Below are 16,996 nucleotides of genomic sequence, written 5' to 3' on the forward strand. Positions count from 1 at the left end.
CAAAACACTAAAATACATAATAGAACAGAAAATAAGAAGCATTTATTATACCTTGTTAAAAACATGCATATTAATGAGGGAATCTACACCTAAAAACAGAAATCTAAAACACTGAAAGATACATTTAAATATACTTCCTGCCAGGGAGCAAAGACACTAACAAAATGTTAAAATAAAAAACAAACTCAAAACACTAAAATACATAATACAACAGAAAAGAAATGAGGTGGGGGAAGAAAATAAAAATCATTATACCTTGTTAAAAACATGCATATTAATGAGGGAATCTAAAGGACTTAAATCTAAAACCCATATTAAACCTAAAAACAGAAATCTAAAACACTGAAAGACACAAAAGAAAGAAAAAAACAAGTAAAAAGAAAAGAAACATTAATTTCATCTCATTAAAAATGTGCATATTAATGAGAGAATTAAAAAAAAAAAACATTAAAAACCCATTTAAAAAACTCAATCACTAAAAAAACCCATAAAGAATTTTAAAAAATAGAGAAAACTAAAAAGAAAAGTAAAATCCAAACTAAAAGCCACCTCATTTAAAATATGCACATTAATGAGGGAATCAAAAAACGACTCTAAAAACCTAAACTGAACCCTAAACCACTAAAAAAAAAAAAAACATAAGACAAAATAATTAACAGAAAAATAAGATTAAAAAAAACAAAATATATATAATAATTGTTAAACCATCCTAAAAAAAAAAGCAAGCATAAAAAGCAAATGCATACAACTTAAGGCAGTGTTCCAATAATATCTTAAAAATAATGGCTGGCACCATGGAAAACTCAAAAGAGAAAAACGTAGTAAATCAAATAATGCAGCACACAGTGCCTGCCTCTTAACAAAACAAAAATAAAAAAAAACCTGAATGCATCCCTTATCTTAAACAAAAAAAAACAAATTTACAGAAATACAGTCAGATCTAATTCTTGATTGAGACCATTAGGGCTCAGTATTTGCCATCTATAAGTAAATCGTTGTTCAGTTCTTAATAATTCACCATTAATATCACCACCTCTCCATGAAACCTTATGTTTATGAACAATCAAAAATCTGTAGTCATTGAACTTATGTTTAGCTTTTACAGAATGTTCAACTAGTGGCTTATCAAGCAACTGCCTTTTAATAGTACTTCTATGTTGTATCAATCTTTTGTTAAATGCGCTTTTTGTTTTTTCCAATATATATTAAGCCACAGGGGCATATTGCTATATAAATCACTTTTTCCATCTTCCAGTTTGTAAAATGTTTGTTCGTATCTTTCATTAGTCACAGGGTGATAAAAGCATTTTGTTCTTAAATTCACATCACACATGGAGCAATATCCACAAGGGAAATTACTTAATATGTTATTAAAATAACTGGAGTGAATTGCAGCTAATGTCGAGGGTGCCAGCATATCTTTTAAATTACGATTCCTTTTGTATGCTATTAAAAGATTCTTATTCCTAAAACTCTCTGCATTCTGTACTATGTGCCAGTGTTTCTTCAAAATCTTAACAATATGTTTAGACAAATGGTTAAAACCTAAGCTACACACGATTCTATCCTCATTCTTTTTCTCTTTGTATTTTAAGAGAGTACTTTGTTTTGTTGTGGATGTTCTGTAAAAACATTTCTCAACTGTAGCCTGCGGGTAACCCCTGGCTAAAAATCAATTACCCATATTAATTGATTCTGTCACAAAATCTCTCTTTGTAGAATACTACTACTACTACTTAACATTTCTAGAGTGCTACTAGGGTTACACAGCGCTGTACAGTTTAACAAAGAATAGAGATACTTAAGGCATAAAAACCGGCTATATGGTAAATTCGTTTTCAATGCTGTACGGTGACAGCTTGTATGCAAAACTTTATTAGTGTCAATTGGTTTTCTGTCTATAACAGTTTATATTTTACCACACTGTCCAGAAATGGAATTTCCTTCTTATCATAATTCATTTTAAATTTCCAAATTTGAATCACACTGGTTGATCCAAGAATGAAACTCACGCAGATCTTGCACACTGCCTTTCTACACGAAGAAAATATCATTAATATAATGCTTCCAATGAGATACATTATCTTTGAATTGATGATCTGTTAAAAAAATATCCTTGACTTGTGCAACATATATATTCACAATTGATGGGGCCATAAACACCCCATAGTGGTGCCCTTTATTTGTAAATAAAATTTATTATCAAAATTGAAATAATTCTCCTTCAAAGCTAGCTGAGCCAATCGCAAGATGAATTCTGATGATATCCTTTGAAAATCATTCCGCCTAGTCAATGAATGACTAATAATTTTTAATGCTTTATTCTGTGGAATGTTCGTATATAAGGACTCATTGTCCATAGTTACTAAAAAATCACTATCTTCACAACAAACGTCCTCAAAAAGATGAATCATGTGAGATATGTCTTTAACAAATGAGGGCATATCTGGGATCGATGGATTCAGGAACTTGTCTACAAATTTCACCAATGGTTCTATAATAAAACCAATACCAAAAACTAATTGGTCTTCCAGGAGCACAAACTAAAGATTTATGTATCTTTGGAAGGAGATAGATTACTAGTATCAGTGGATGTTTAACTTTTAAAAAATCAAATTCTTTACTGGTCAAGAAACCTTGTAGTTTACCTATCTCCAAAATAGAATCAATATTTATTTTTATCCTCCATGTGGGATCTGAAGAAAGTTCCTGATAGAAATCCTCTGACAACTTGTCTATTGATCTCTTTAACATAATCACATCTATTCATTACGACTATGGCTCCTCCCTTATCTGCTTGCTTTAAAACTATATTTGAGTCATCTCTCAGTGAATTGTTTCTTTTTTCCTTTTTATTCATATTATAGAAAACCTTTTTGTGACTTTCTTCTAACTGACTAATATCCTTTAATACTAAACTCTCGTACATCTGAATGGCATGATGTATATTTCCTGGTGGCGTCCTCTGACTATCCCTCTTAACTATGGACATATCTGTTGAATTTCCAGTATTTTTTGCAAAATAATCAATGATTTTCATTTTTCTGGTTAGCTTAAAAAGGTCAATCCTTGTGTTAAAAGCATTATAATGGGGCATTGGAGCAAATGACAATCCTTTGTCTAATACTGCGTACTGTTTAGATAGTTGTCTGTTTGATATATTGTATACTCTTGTCTAACTGTTGTCCTTTGTGAGTGGCCAGTACCTGTTGCTCCAACTGCCCCAATATCTGTACTGATTGTTCCAATAATCTTGCTTTATGTATTGGTTGTTCCTGTTTGTGTACTGATTGTAATCTTGTCTGTCCCTCTGCCTCCCCCCTTCCTCCAAATAAATCTACTTTCTGTTTTACTTGCTCTCTGTTTGATCTCGTCTACCGTTGAATCTCTCCTCAACAGTGACGCTACGCTATCTGAAAAACCTGTTGGTTAGGCTGACTCTTATGGGGTGTGGTATACAAAGAGGCAGAGGGGTCATTCACCTCTTCCGAATCATTTCTACTCTTCTTACTAGTACTTACTTGTGTTGGGTGGTTAGTAGAAATATTTTTTGGTGCTCTAACCACTGATTTATCATTAACTGTGGTATTCCTAAAACCTACCTGTCTCTTTTCTTTAGATTTGTTTATAATTTTATGCCATGAATAAACCAATTTCATTTTATAATTATATTCATCTCTTTTAAATTTATCAAACTTAGTTTAAGATTTTTTTAAATGATTCTGATTGTTATAATCCTCATGTGGAATTTTAAAATGGGGATCCCTATCCCTTCAGAGTACCAATTCATTGTCAAGTTGTTGCCTTTCTTGGTTAGCTTTATTACTATTACTAGCTGTTAGCTTCCCATTTACAGATGAAATCCTCAACTGTAAACATTTTAGGTTCTTTATTGATTTGCAACCCTCTCAGGATATGCTTGACAAGCCTCTAGTGGAACATTCTGTAAAAGCTAAACATAAGTTCAATGACTACAGATTTTTGATCATAAACATAAGGTTTCATGGAAAGGTGGTGATAGTGAATTATTAAGAATTGAACGATAATTTATTTATAGAATGCAAACATTAAGCCATAATGGTCTCAAGAATTAGATCTGACTGTATTTCTATAAATTTTATTTTTCTGTTTTTTTTTTGTTTAAGATAAGGGGGACACAGTGGCGTAGGAAGGGGGGGGGGGGGGGGGGGCGATCTGCCCCGGGTGCACGCTGCTGGGGGGTGTCAGCTCCGTGCTGGTGCACTGCCCTCTCTGGGAACAGGTTACTTCCTGTTCCAGGACAGAGAGAGCAGTGAACTAGCGCGGAGCCGACACACCCCAGCAACGTGCAGTCGGGGTGGATCGGCCCTCCCGCCCGTCCCTCGCCGCAGTTATGCGCTCCGGGGGGGGGAGGGTATGCGCTCCGCGGGGGGGGGGGGGGTGCGCTGCAGCAGGAGGAGGGTGTGCCGTGCTGTACCCGGGGGGGGGATGCGCAGCGGCGACCCGCCCCGGGTGTCAGCTCCCCTCGCTACGGCTCTGGGGACACATTCAGTTTTTTAGAGGCAGGCATTGTGCAGTATTATTTGATTTACTTAGGGCCTTATTTACTAAGCTGCGCTAGATGCACGTTAGTGTTTTTAGCATGCGCTATTAGCGTGCGCTGTGTAAGCGTGTTCTAATTTTCTGCGTGTGCTGAAAAAGCTAGCACACCTTAGAAAACAGGGCCCTTAGTTTTTCTCTTATGAGTTTTCTACGGTGCCATCCATTGTTTTTAAGATATTATTGGAACATTGCTTTAAGTTGTATGCATTTGATTTTTATGCTTTTGTATTTTTTGAGATGGTTTAGCAATTATTATATACTTGTTTTGTTTTTTGATCTTATATTTCTGTTAATTATTCTCTCTTATGTTGTTTTTTTTAGTGGTTTAGGGTTCAGTTTAGATTTTTAGAGTAATTTTTTGTTTCCCTCATTAATATGCATATTTTAATGAGGTGGCTTTTATTTTGGTTTTTAGTTTTCTCCATGTTTCTTTTAATATTCTTTATGGTTTTTAGTGATTTTGACGACTATGTTTACTAAGGTGCACTATAGGCACGTTAGCGGTTTTAACGCTTGTTAATGGTTTAAGTGCGTTAAACGCTAATGCACCCATAGAAATATATAAATGTGATAGTGTTTAATACGCCTTAACTTTAAAGGCGCGTTAAAAACGTTAACACACCTGAGTTTTTTATAAGTGTAGTATGGATTTTTAATGTTTTTGAGTTTTTTAATTCCCTCATTAATATGCATATTTTTAATGAGATGTAATGTTTCTTTTCTTTTTACTTGTTTTTTTCTTTCTTTTGTGTCTTTCAGTGTTTTAGATTTCTGTTTTTAGGTTTAATATGGGTTTTAGAGTTGTTTAAGTCCTTTAGATTCCCTCATTAATATGCATGTTCTTAACGAGGTATAATGATTTTATTTTCTTCCCCCCCCCCCCCCCCCCCCCCCATTTCTTTTCTGTTGTATTATGTATTTTAGTGTTTTGAGTTTGTTTTTTATTTTAACATTTTGTTAGTGTCTTTGCTCCCTGGCAGAAAGTATATTTAAAAGTGTCAGCACAGCTGTTGACGGAGTTCTCTTGAATGAGAGAGATGGTTGCTTTGTTTCTATATACCCTGCAAGCTGTGAGTATGCATTTTGGCCACTCGGATCTGGTTTTTAGTTGCTTTTGACTCTTTCTTGTGCCCTTATTTTGAATTTATCTTTTTAGGCAAGGCTGACTGTTGCTGCTTCCATTGGATTTTTAGCTCTATTGCGTGTTTTTTGCCCTTTGGGATCGCAATAGGTATGTGTCCCTTCTCTTGTTCATTCAGATTCATTTGGTATAAGTTTCTGTGAGTTGCTATGTCCGGTAATACTATAGTTTGATTTTTTTTATTGGTTCCTATGAGTTCTATCATACTTTACCTTGATGGTCTGTTTGCTTTTAACAATTGATGTGTACTAGTTTGGTTTAATGCAGTATTTCTGTGTTTCAGTTTTGCCTTTTCGCATATTATTTTGTTTAACATAATAATGTTCCTTATGGGATTTTGCTTTATTAAGTAAACCTGCTTTAACAGTTTGTCTCTAAACCTTATACTTTTGCTAGCTTTATCTTCTATAGGTTTGCTGTTTGACCCAGCTTCTAATAATGTATTGGTGGTTTGTTCCTAATTCATGTTTTATGAAGATGTTTTAATAGTTTTTAGTATTCAGGATTGGTCTTTTATGTTTTATTGTATGTTTTTATGTTTTATTGTATGTTTTCATGTTTCGCTACACAGCTGTTTTAAGCCCCTGATGCAGCTTCTAGTGAGGCAAAACGTGGCCACGTTGGGACATTTTACAGAGTGGCACAAATAAAGCCTATTTATCATACCAAGATGTGTGTTCTGCTCTTCTTTGTACTACTTGCACAGTTTGTCAGTGCACAGTGAGTGCTGTTCCAAACAGATAATCTAGTGACAATGTTTTATGTCATCAATGAAATGGAGTTAGTGTCCTCTCACCTCTGTCAAGAAACAGCAAGAATAATTGAGAATTGTGAAGTCAATGAAATATCTCTCCAACCCACTTACAGTTTAGGATAGTAAAACCAGTTGTGAGGCAAACTCAGCATAGTGCTTAATCTTCCTGAATGGTCACTAAACTCAGCAGTAGTAGACTCCATTTTTTTCAGAAGTAGGGAATGCCTCTCTTGGAATTGCTCGCCCCTAATGAGAATGCTGAGCTTCCAATGAACTACTTGAGATGACAATTTCTGAATCATCTTTCATAGAATATATTTGTCATTAGAATAGACTTGGTCCCACTTATGTGTGTATCCTCCCTTATTGCTAACAGCAAAAAACATTTGTTTTAAGCTCTGTAGTAAGTACAGACAGGAAATCCAATACGTTAGCATTTAACTTTCAAAATGATAAAATGAGAAGAACGGTGAAAAAAAAAGAGAAGCAGCTGCAAAGGTCAAAAATTTACATCAGGCGTGGATGCTGTTCAAAAATACCATCCTGGAAGCGTAGGCCAAATATATTCTGTCTATTAAAAAAGGAGGAAGAAAGACCAAACGACAGCCGGCATGATTAAAAAGTGAGGTGAAGGAAGCTATTAGAGCTAAAAGAAAATCTTTCAGAACATGGAAGAAGGATCCAACTGAAAATAATAGGAAACTACATAAAGAATGGCAAATCAAATTTAAAGCGCTGATAAGGAAGGCAAAAGAGACTTTGAAAAGAAGATTGCTTTGGAGGCAAAAACTGCATAGTAAAACTTTTTTTAGATATATTAAAAGCAAGAAGCTGGCAAAAGAATCGGTTGGACCGCTAGATAACAGAGGGGTAGAAGGGGCACTCAGGGAAGACAAGGCCATAGCAGAGAGAGTAAATGAATTCTTTGCTTCGTTCTTTACTGTAGAAGATGTGGGAGAGATACCGGTGCCAGAAATGGTATTCATTGAAATCTCTGTAAACCTGGAAGATATAATGGGGCAAGCTGACAAATTGAAGAGTAGTAAATCGCCAAGACAAGATGGTATACATCCCAGAGTATTGATAGAATTGAAAAATGAATTTGCAGAACTATTGTTAGTAATATGTCATTTATCTTTAAAATCAAGCATGGTACCGGAAGAATGGAGGGTGGCCAACGTAACGCCAATTTTTAAAAAGGATTCCAGAGGTGATCCGGGAAATTGCAGACCAGTAAGCCTGATGTCGGTGCCCGGCAAATGGTAGAGACTATTGTAAAGAACAAAATTACAGAGCATATTCAAAAGCATGGATAAATGAGACAAAGCCAACATGGATTTAGTGAAGGGAAATCTTGCCTCACCAATCTACTACATTTCTTTGAAGGGGTGAACGAACATGTGGCTAAAGGTGAGCCGGTCGATATTGTGTATCTGGATTTTCAAAAAGCATTTGACAAAGTACCTCTTGAAAGGCTCCAGAGGAAATTGGAAAGTTGTGGGATAGGAGGTAGTGTTCTACTGTGAATTAAAAACTGGTTAAAGGATAGAAAACAGAGAGTAGAGTTAAATGGTCAGTATTCTCAATGGAGAAGGGTAGATAGTGAGGTTCTGCAGGGGTCTGTATTGGGACTGCTGCTTTTTAACATATTTATAAATGATCTAGAGATGGGAATAACTAGTGAGGTAATTAAATTTGTTGACGACACAAAAAGGCATATTTTCAAAGCACTTAGCCTTCCAAAGTTCCATAGAAACCTATGGAACTTTGGAAGGCTAAGTGCTTTGAAAATATGTCTCCAAGTTATTCAAAGTTGTTGAATCACAAGAGGATTGTGAAAATTTGCAAGATGACCTTACAAGACTAGAAGACTGGGCATCCAAATGGCAGATGATGTTTAATGTGAGCAAGTGCAAAGTGATGCATGTGGGAAAGAGGAACCTGAACTATAGCTATGTGATGCAAGGTTCCACATTAGGAGTCACCGACCAGGAAAGGGATCTAGGTGACATCATCGATGATACGTTGAAACCCTTTGCTCAGTATGCAGCGGTGGCTAAGAATGCAAATAAAATGTTATGTATTATTAGGAAAGGAATGGAAAACAAAAATGAGTACGTTATAATGCTCCATGGTGCAACCACACCATGAATACTATGTGCAATTCTGGTCACCACATCTCAAAAAGATATAATAGAATTAGAAAAGGTACAGAGAAGGGTGACAAAAATGATAAAGGGGATGGGATGACTTCCCTATGAGGAAAGGCTGAAACAGCTTGGGCTCTTTAGCTTGGAGAAAAGACGGCTGAGAGGAGATATGATAGAGGTCTATAAAATAATGAGTGGAGTGCAACGGGTAGCATTGAATCACTTGTTTACTCTTTCCAAAAATACTAGGACTAGGGGACATGCAATGAAGCTACGAAGTAGTACATTTAAAACGAATAGGAGAAAATATTTCTTCACTCAACATGTAATTAAACTCTGGAGTTCGTTACCAGAGAATGTGGTAAAAGCCACTTGGCTTAGTGGGGTTTAAAAAAAGGATTGGATAGCTTCCTAAAAGAAAAGTCCATAAGCCGTTATTAAAATGGACTTGGGAAAAAAATCCACTGCTTATTTCTGGGATAAGCAGTATAAAATGTATTATTCTGTTTTGGGATCTTGCCAAGTACTTGTGACCTAGATTGGCCACTGTTGGGAACAAGATGCTGGGCTTAATGGACCTTTGGTCTGCCCCAGTATGGCAACACTTAATGTACTTATATTACAAATGTTATAACAGCTGAGCACTATGATTTTCATAATACCACACTGGCCTCAGCAAAACTGGTTTCCCCTTCTCAAGAGGCTACTTACCCAACATCTGGTCAGACTGTGAGTGCCTCTGGCTCTGATAACGTAAAATCAAGGCAATCTTGCATCCCAGACTAAAATTCTCTGGCTGTAACAGTCTGAAAATTGAGAAGATCTTAGCAACCTCCTTAGAGCTACCAACCGAAAAACACATTCTGATTGTGGCAAGGAAGCTCCTTACAGACAGGAGAGGTTTTGAAGGACTGGAGAACGGCGGATGTGGTCCCTATTCACAAAAGTGGTGATAGGGAAGTAGTTGGAAACTACAGGCCAGTAAGCCTCACTTCAGTTATTGGAAAGGTAATGGAAGCGATGCTGAAGGAAAGGATAGTGAATTTCCTGGAAGCCAATAAGTTGCAAGATCCAAGACAACATGGTTTTACCAAAGGGAAATCGTGCCAAACGAATCTCATTGAATTCTTTGATTGGGTGACGGGAGAATTAAATCAGGGACGGGCTATAGACGTAATCTACTTAGATTTCAGCAAAGCTTTTGACACAGTTCCCCACAGGAGGCTCTTAAATAAACTGGATGGACTGAAGATAGGACCCAAAGTGTTGAACTGGATTAGAAACTGGTTGACGGACAGACGCCAGAAGGTGGTGGTGAATGGAATTCGCTCGGAGGAGGGAAAGGTGAGTAGTGGAGTGCCTCAAGGATCGGTGCTGGGGCCGATTCTGTTCAATATATTTGTAAGTGACATTGCCGAAGGGTAAGAAGGTAAAGTTTGCCTATTTGCAGACGATACTAAGATTTGTAACAGAGTGGACACCCGGGAGGGAGTAGAAAACATGAAAAAGGATCTGCGGAAGCTTGAAGAATGGTCTAAGGTTTGGCAATTAAAATTCAATGCGAAAAAATGCAAAGTGATGCACTTAGGGAAGAGAAATCCACGGGAGATGTATGTGTTAAGCAGTGAGAGTCTGATAGGTACGGAAGGGGAGAGGGATCTTGGGGTGATAGTATCTGAGGATCTGAAGGCGACGAAACAATGTGACAAGGCGGTGGCCGTAGCGAGAAGGTTGCTAGGCTGTATAGAGAGAGGTGTGACCAGCAGAAGAAAGGAGGTGTTGATGCCCCTGTACAAGTCATTGGTTAGGCCCCACCTGGAGTATTGTGTTCAGTTTTGGAAGCCATATCTTGCGAAGGATGTAAAAAGAATTGAAGCGGTGCAAAGGAAAGCTACGAAAATGGTATGGGATTTGCGTTACAAGACGTATGAGGAGAGACTTTTGGACCTGAACATGTATACTCTGGAGGAAAGGAGAAACAGGGGTGATATGATACAGACGTTCAAATATTCGGTATTAATCCGCAAACAAATCTTTTCCGGAGATGCGAAGGCAGTAGAACGAGAGGACATGAAATGGGATTGAAGGGGGGCAGACTCAGGAAAAATGTCAGGAAGTACTTTTTCACGGAGAGAGTGGTGGATGCTTGGAATGCCCTCCCGCGGGAGATGGTGGAGATGAAAACGGTAGCAGAATTCAAACATGCGTGGGATAAACATAAAGGAATCCTGTTCAGAAGGAATGTATCCTTGGGAGCTTAGCCAAGTTTAGGTGGCAGAACCAGTGGTGGGAGGCGGGGCTAGTCGTTGGGAGGCGGGGATAGTGCTGGGCAGACTTATACGGTCTGTGCCCTGAAGAGGACAGATACAAATAAAAAGTGGCACATGTGAGTTTATCTTGTTGGGCAGACTGGATGGACCGTGCAGGTCTTTTTCTGCCGTCATCTACTATGTTACTATGTAAGAAGAAGATCCTATGATTGCAAGTGGAAGAGATTTTCCATCTGGTGTTCTGCAAGGAGCCGTAACCCTTTTCAGTGTAACCGAAATATGATTGATTATAGAATACCAACTCTTTGAGATATTCAGACATCCTCTGTCAGAGTACATCTTAGTGTATGGTTCTCATATCGTGTTTTAATAGCATGGTCGCGACAACCACAGAAGAACAAAAGTCCTCCGCAAGGATACACAGGCAAATACAGCAGGGGTGACACCAAGGATGATGCAGAAACAACACGTCCAATGGACTAAAAAGTTCACATCAGGTGCTTTATTTAGCAATAAATGGACTCGACACGAGAAGTGTTTCGGTCATAGAGGCCTGCCTCAGGAGTCCCTGTAAGTTGTAGTTGTATGGCAGATATCGTACTGCAAATCATGAAATTCAAGTCCTCAGAGAAGAATATAACCAAAACACGGGGGTAAAGTAACTCAACGTCACAGCTTCCCCCAAGGTTGCCTGGGAATCGCTAGCTTGCGTGGCTAATTAGATCCTATGTGACAGTAGAAAAAGCCAAGTTGCTTACCTGCACCGGGTGCTCTCCCTAAACAACATGATTAATTAGACACACAAATGCCACCCACCTCCGAGAGTTGATTTTAAGCTTTAGACCTAACAGTAGACTGTGGGGACCTTTTTGTACAGGAAATATTGTTATAAAAGTTCTGGGCTCTGTGATATGTGAGGTGATTGCATCCACTTGTGTGTCTGATTAATCCTGCTGTCTATGGAGGTGAGTGATTTAGTCCTTCTGTTATGGGTAAGCAACTTTGTTTTACCTGCATAGTCTGGGCAGTTTTAAAAGAACCAGTTTCTGCACATAAATCTGTTTTATGCATGTAGATGGATTTTAAAATTATCCCCTAATTATTAAACAGTCAAAATGCTTAGCATATTTGTGTTTCAAGTTTTTCTTTTCTTCCTCTTTTATTTAATTTTCCTGACAGCTTGTTAGACCTGTCACCTTGGTGCCTACTGTTCCAGGAATTCCAGGGCCACCTTCTCCACAACCTGTGCAATCGGAGGCTAAAATGGTAAGTACTTGATAGATCCTGCAACTTTCATTCTTTTAGGTGTTTTGGAAAGAAAAGGTTTGTAATGGTGTCTTTTTAGACAATAGAACAGATTTTGTAATTTTTTTTTACTATTTACAGATATGGTGCCAGCAAAAACAGTGGGACTGTCAGAAACCTGTCCTGCTTATGACGTTTAATTGACTGATATTGTGTAGTTGTGGGGCAAATGAATGAGTACATTTTGTTACAAACCTATAGGTGGTTCTGAATTCATTATTGACCCTAGAAATTCTACCCACAGAGGTAGCAAAATATTTTAGACAAGCATTCTTTCTTTTTTGGACACCAGGTTTGTATGCTATTTTAAACATTCCTTAGATGACAGTACAACTGGCACTTAGGGCACCTCTCTACACCTCTCCCAAGCTGTGCACGTGTTGGATAGACACAGATGACTGCGTGATTTGCATGTGTGGTTGCAACTATAAGGCATTTCACAGTGTTTACAGAATTTTTTCTTACAGTAGAACTGTTTGATATCTAGGTACTGTAAAAATGATCATGATGGAGTAACATCTTTTTACATCTTGCTAAGGATGTAAAAAGAATTGAAGCGGCAAAGAAAAGCTACAAAAATGGTATGGGATTTGCGTTACAAGACGTATGAGGAGAGACTTGCTTACCTGAATATGTATACCCTGGAGGAAAGGAGAAACAGGGGTGATATGATACAGACGTTCAAATATTTGAAAGGTATTAATCCGCAAACCTTTTCCTGAGATGGGAAGGTGGTAGAACTAGAAGACTTGAAATGAGGCTGAAGGGGGGCAGACTCAAGAAAAATATCATGAAGTATTTTTTCACGGAGAGAGTGGTGGATACTTGGAATGCCCTCCCGCGGGAGGTGGTGGAGATGAAAATGGTAACAGAATTCAAAAATGCGTTGGATAAACATAAAGGAATCCTGTTCAGAAGGAATGGATCCTCAGAAGCTTAGCGGAGATTGGGTGGCAGAGCCACTGGTAGTTGAAAGGCGGAGCTAGTGGTTGGGAGGCGAGGCTAGTGCTGGGCAGACTTCTACGGTCACATTATTGGGGGAAAAAAAAGACATTTAGTAGATCTAAACAACGTGGAAAATAACTTGTGCTTTGCAAGGAGTTTCAAGGCACTCACCTCAGCTGTCAAGCTAAAAGATGTAGAATTGTTACAGAAGCCAGAAAACTACACACCGAGCTAGAATGATCAGAAAACAAAAAAGTTATATTGAGCAACGTAGTGGTTTTTGAACAACATCTGGGTGTAAACATACGAGTCCTATATCATATAGACAGAAACGGCTGGTGTCTTTTTAAGACAAGTGACAGTCAGCCGTTCCATAAGACCGTATATCTGTTACATGGAGGGGCGTTTTCGAAAGGTCGTCCAAGTCAGAATTGGGGCGTCCTCACGAAGTCATCCAGAATCAGGTAGGCATAATCGAAAAATAGTATGGACGTCCTTAGACATTCCAAAATCGCAGCGCTAAATGACCAAATCAAGGACGTCCAAAGTGTGGTAAAAAAGACATTTCTCGCAGAACTGTAGAAGGATGTCCATCTTACAGAACCGCCGTCCTTTGGCAGTTCTCCAAGAAACACGTCCTTTTTACTGTACATTCCACTATGAATGTAAATTTATATTTCCTGTACCTGGATGTTCCGCAACTACATTCACTGTACTTGCAGAACATCGAGAAATATAAGGAATATTCATATTTTTTTTATTGTATATATGAAGAGGTTTGCACATTTGATAATGATCCATATAAGGAAGGCTCCGCACGTATGAACACGTACTCATCTATATAAGGCCCCGCATGCCATGGACATCCATGTGTCATGGTCGTCCACGCGCGGACCCATCATATATGAGCCAGGAAGTTCATGTGCAGACCTGTCCATATATGGAACTGTGCATGTAAGGACGTCCATCACGCATGGGTGTCCATATAAGGCGATGCACGTTTTCCAACTGTTATTCACTGAGAAACATGTCTCTCAGACGCGAGCCGAATTTCAGCGATGCTGAAAGTTTGTGCCTAGTGCACCTTTGCCTCAAGCACCGACGTACTCTTTTCATGCACCACCATCACCTGCCCCCCCAGGACTGTCTCTATTCAAGCCTGGAATCAAATAAGAGACAGGTTGGAAAGGTAAGTGTTTGTTCCCCCACCTCCCTGGTCCTGGGCTATCAGGTCCCCCTCCTGTAGCTACATATATAAGAGATCCCTCAGCAATGTAAGCACTAACTGTAGTTTGCATTCAAAGGTAATCAGTGATATGTGCACATGCACATTCATTAATAGAATCAATGTACTAGAATGGAAAAACATTCGCACATCCCTACAATACTGCATACAAACCGTACTCTCTGTCCTCATGTCCACCTCAATGACATCACCTGTACCAGTGTAATGTCCCCCCCCCCCCCCCCCCTAAATCAGTGTTGTGTGTCTCTCCAATTTGACTTCCAAATGAATTTGTGTGCTGAAGGCAAGAAGGGCCATCCCCTGACTCCTGGTGTACAAACTTGTATCTTGCAGACGTTTTGGTATTAGGAGGAACCTCAAGTCCCTGAGGTGCAGGTTCCGGCGGATCCGGAGGGAGAGTCCAGACATTATAAGAACAGAGCGACGACGCCTCAGGGCTCGACATAAGTATTATAAACAGGGCACCTGTACTCATTTGTAACTGTAATTAATAATGCAAATGTCGTGTACAATATCAGTTTCCATGCGGCTAATAGGTGTCGGGTTCTCAAGGCAGAACCGGAATTTGTGAGCCCTTGGGCCACTGCCGAGGAGCGGCAGAGGCAGGCAAGACCACCCTGGAACTGGACACAAGGAACAGCAGGAATGGAACTCTGGACTGGAGTAGAACTGAGGCAGGCAACTAGAACAGGCAGAACAGGAACAGCTTCACCTGCGCTTGACCACCGTTCCTCAGGAGTTGAGCTCCCAAGTGCGGGGCCGGCAGGACTTGCAGGGCAGGAACTGAAGACCCAGAGGACCCACCCTGGGTCTAGGATACACAAGGGAGGCTTGGCACAGAACTAGACTAGGACTGAAAGCTGTTACGCAGCCACTAAGCCAGAAACACAAGACAGACTGAGCAGACGGGATGTGCACAAAGACTAGGCAGGAGCAGGGGCTAGGATATACATACAAGCTTGGCAAAGCAGAGGCTAGGAGGGACATACAGGCCTGGCAGAGGCAGGGGTCAGGAAACACATACAAGCTTGGCAGAAACGGGGTTCAAGATATGCAGACAAGCTTGGCAAAAGCACACACAGAGTATCAGGGTTCAGCCTAGAGTCAGAGACAGGCAGCAGGCAGAGAATATCCGGGTTCAGGCTGTAGTCAGAGACAGGCAGCAAGCAGAGAATAAACCAGGCACTAGCAAAGGTCTGGGCAATGGCTGAAGTTCAGGAGCTATCAACCAACGACAGGGAACAAACAAAAGCTGGAAGCTAAATAGCTCCAAACACAGACAGGGGTCAAACAAAGGCTGAAGCTTCAGCAGCTCCCAACACAGACAGGGAACCCACAAAAGCTGAAGATTCAGTGGCTCCAAACACAGAGTGGAGCACCAGAAGGACTAGCAGTCCACAGATACACAAGCAGAAGGGCTAGAGCCCACACAGAAGGACTAGCAGTCCACAGATACACAAGCAGAAGGGCTAGAGCCCACACAGAAGGACTAGCAGTCCACAGACACAACAAGCAGATGAGCAAGAGCCCCAGAGAAAGGCTATATAGCAGCGCAGCAGTACACTCACTAGCCTGATGACCGTTTGGCATAACACATGCAAAGGCCCTGAAGGCAAGCACAGCACTTCCTTATGAAGGCTCTCACTGATGATGTCACCTACAGCCGGACAGAAGCAGGGAACACACTGACACCAAAGAGAGGCTTGACACACATAGGAAGTGAGCACACAGGAAGGACAGACAGGATCCATCTTGGAAGCTGGAACAGAACAGGCGGAAGCCATCTTAGATGCTGGCTCCCCAGAGAGGCATAGCCCACACCGGTGAGGTCTAGTGAAGTAATCAGCACACAGAGACAAAACTAACACAGAAACAGACAGAAGCCAGCACAGATGCTGACCCCCCCCGAAATAAGGTAAGTCTGAGGGTGGTCACGGGTACAGATATGACAGTAGGCAACTAGTAAGTCATAAAACCTCTCTCCCAGATCAAGGCCTGAGGTTGCAGCTACCCTCCCGTGAGTGTGGCTGCAAGTTCCAACTAACCTCCTCTGAGATTAATGAGATGACATGCCTCACTTCTGTATCCTCCTTTCTGGGGTGGATACTGTTTCATGGTATTCCTGCCTGAGGTCCTACTCTTAGTGGATGTCATTGCTTCATATTAAAGTAATGTGCTTCCCCACCCCCCCAAAAAACCCCAAAACTGGTCATCCAACCATAGTCACAACTCAAAATGCAAATATGCTGCTGAGGAATGAGTGTGCCCTGCCAACACAAGCTGTGTTCTCTGTGTCAGACCAGCTTCCAGGGTTCCCTGTCATGTTATCTCATGCATCTCACACCCCATGGGTATAGCCCAGGGCTCACCACATTTTTCCCCATCCTCTGCCTCAGGCCAGCCAGCTCCTGCACTATGCAAGCCATGTTGGATGTGCTGATCTCAAAGACAATCCTTTTACATACACAGGGCGGCAGCAGCAGAAGGAGGAGGAGGAGGTGTCGACCACAGCACCAGTGGCGCAGGTGGAGGAGGAGGCGGAGGCCAGAGCACTAGTGGCAGAGGAGAGGAGTAGGCTGAGCAGCAGCAGCAGGAGGAGGATGC

General features: G+C 40.3%; 1 protein-coding gene across 1 annotated transcript in view; it reads left to right on the plus strand.

Moving 5' to 3' along the window:
- Positions 1-16,996, plus strand: part of ATF2 (activating transcription factor 2) — a 220,865-nt gene that overhangs the window by 122,484 nt on the left and 81,385 nt on the right. Inside the window, 1 exon segment of the mRNA XM_030208954.1 lies at positions 12,076-12,162. Coding sequence (XP_030064814.1) covers positions 12,076-12,162 — 87 coding nt within the window.

Source organism: Microcaecilia unicolor, chromosome 7 (genome assembly GCF_901765095.1).
Source record: "Microcaecilia unicolor chromosome 7, aMicUni1.1, whole genome shotgun sequence".
NCBI classification, from domain to species: Eukaryota; Metazoa; Chordata; class Amphibia; order Gymnophiona; family Siphonopidae; genus Microcaecilia; species Microcaecilia unicolor.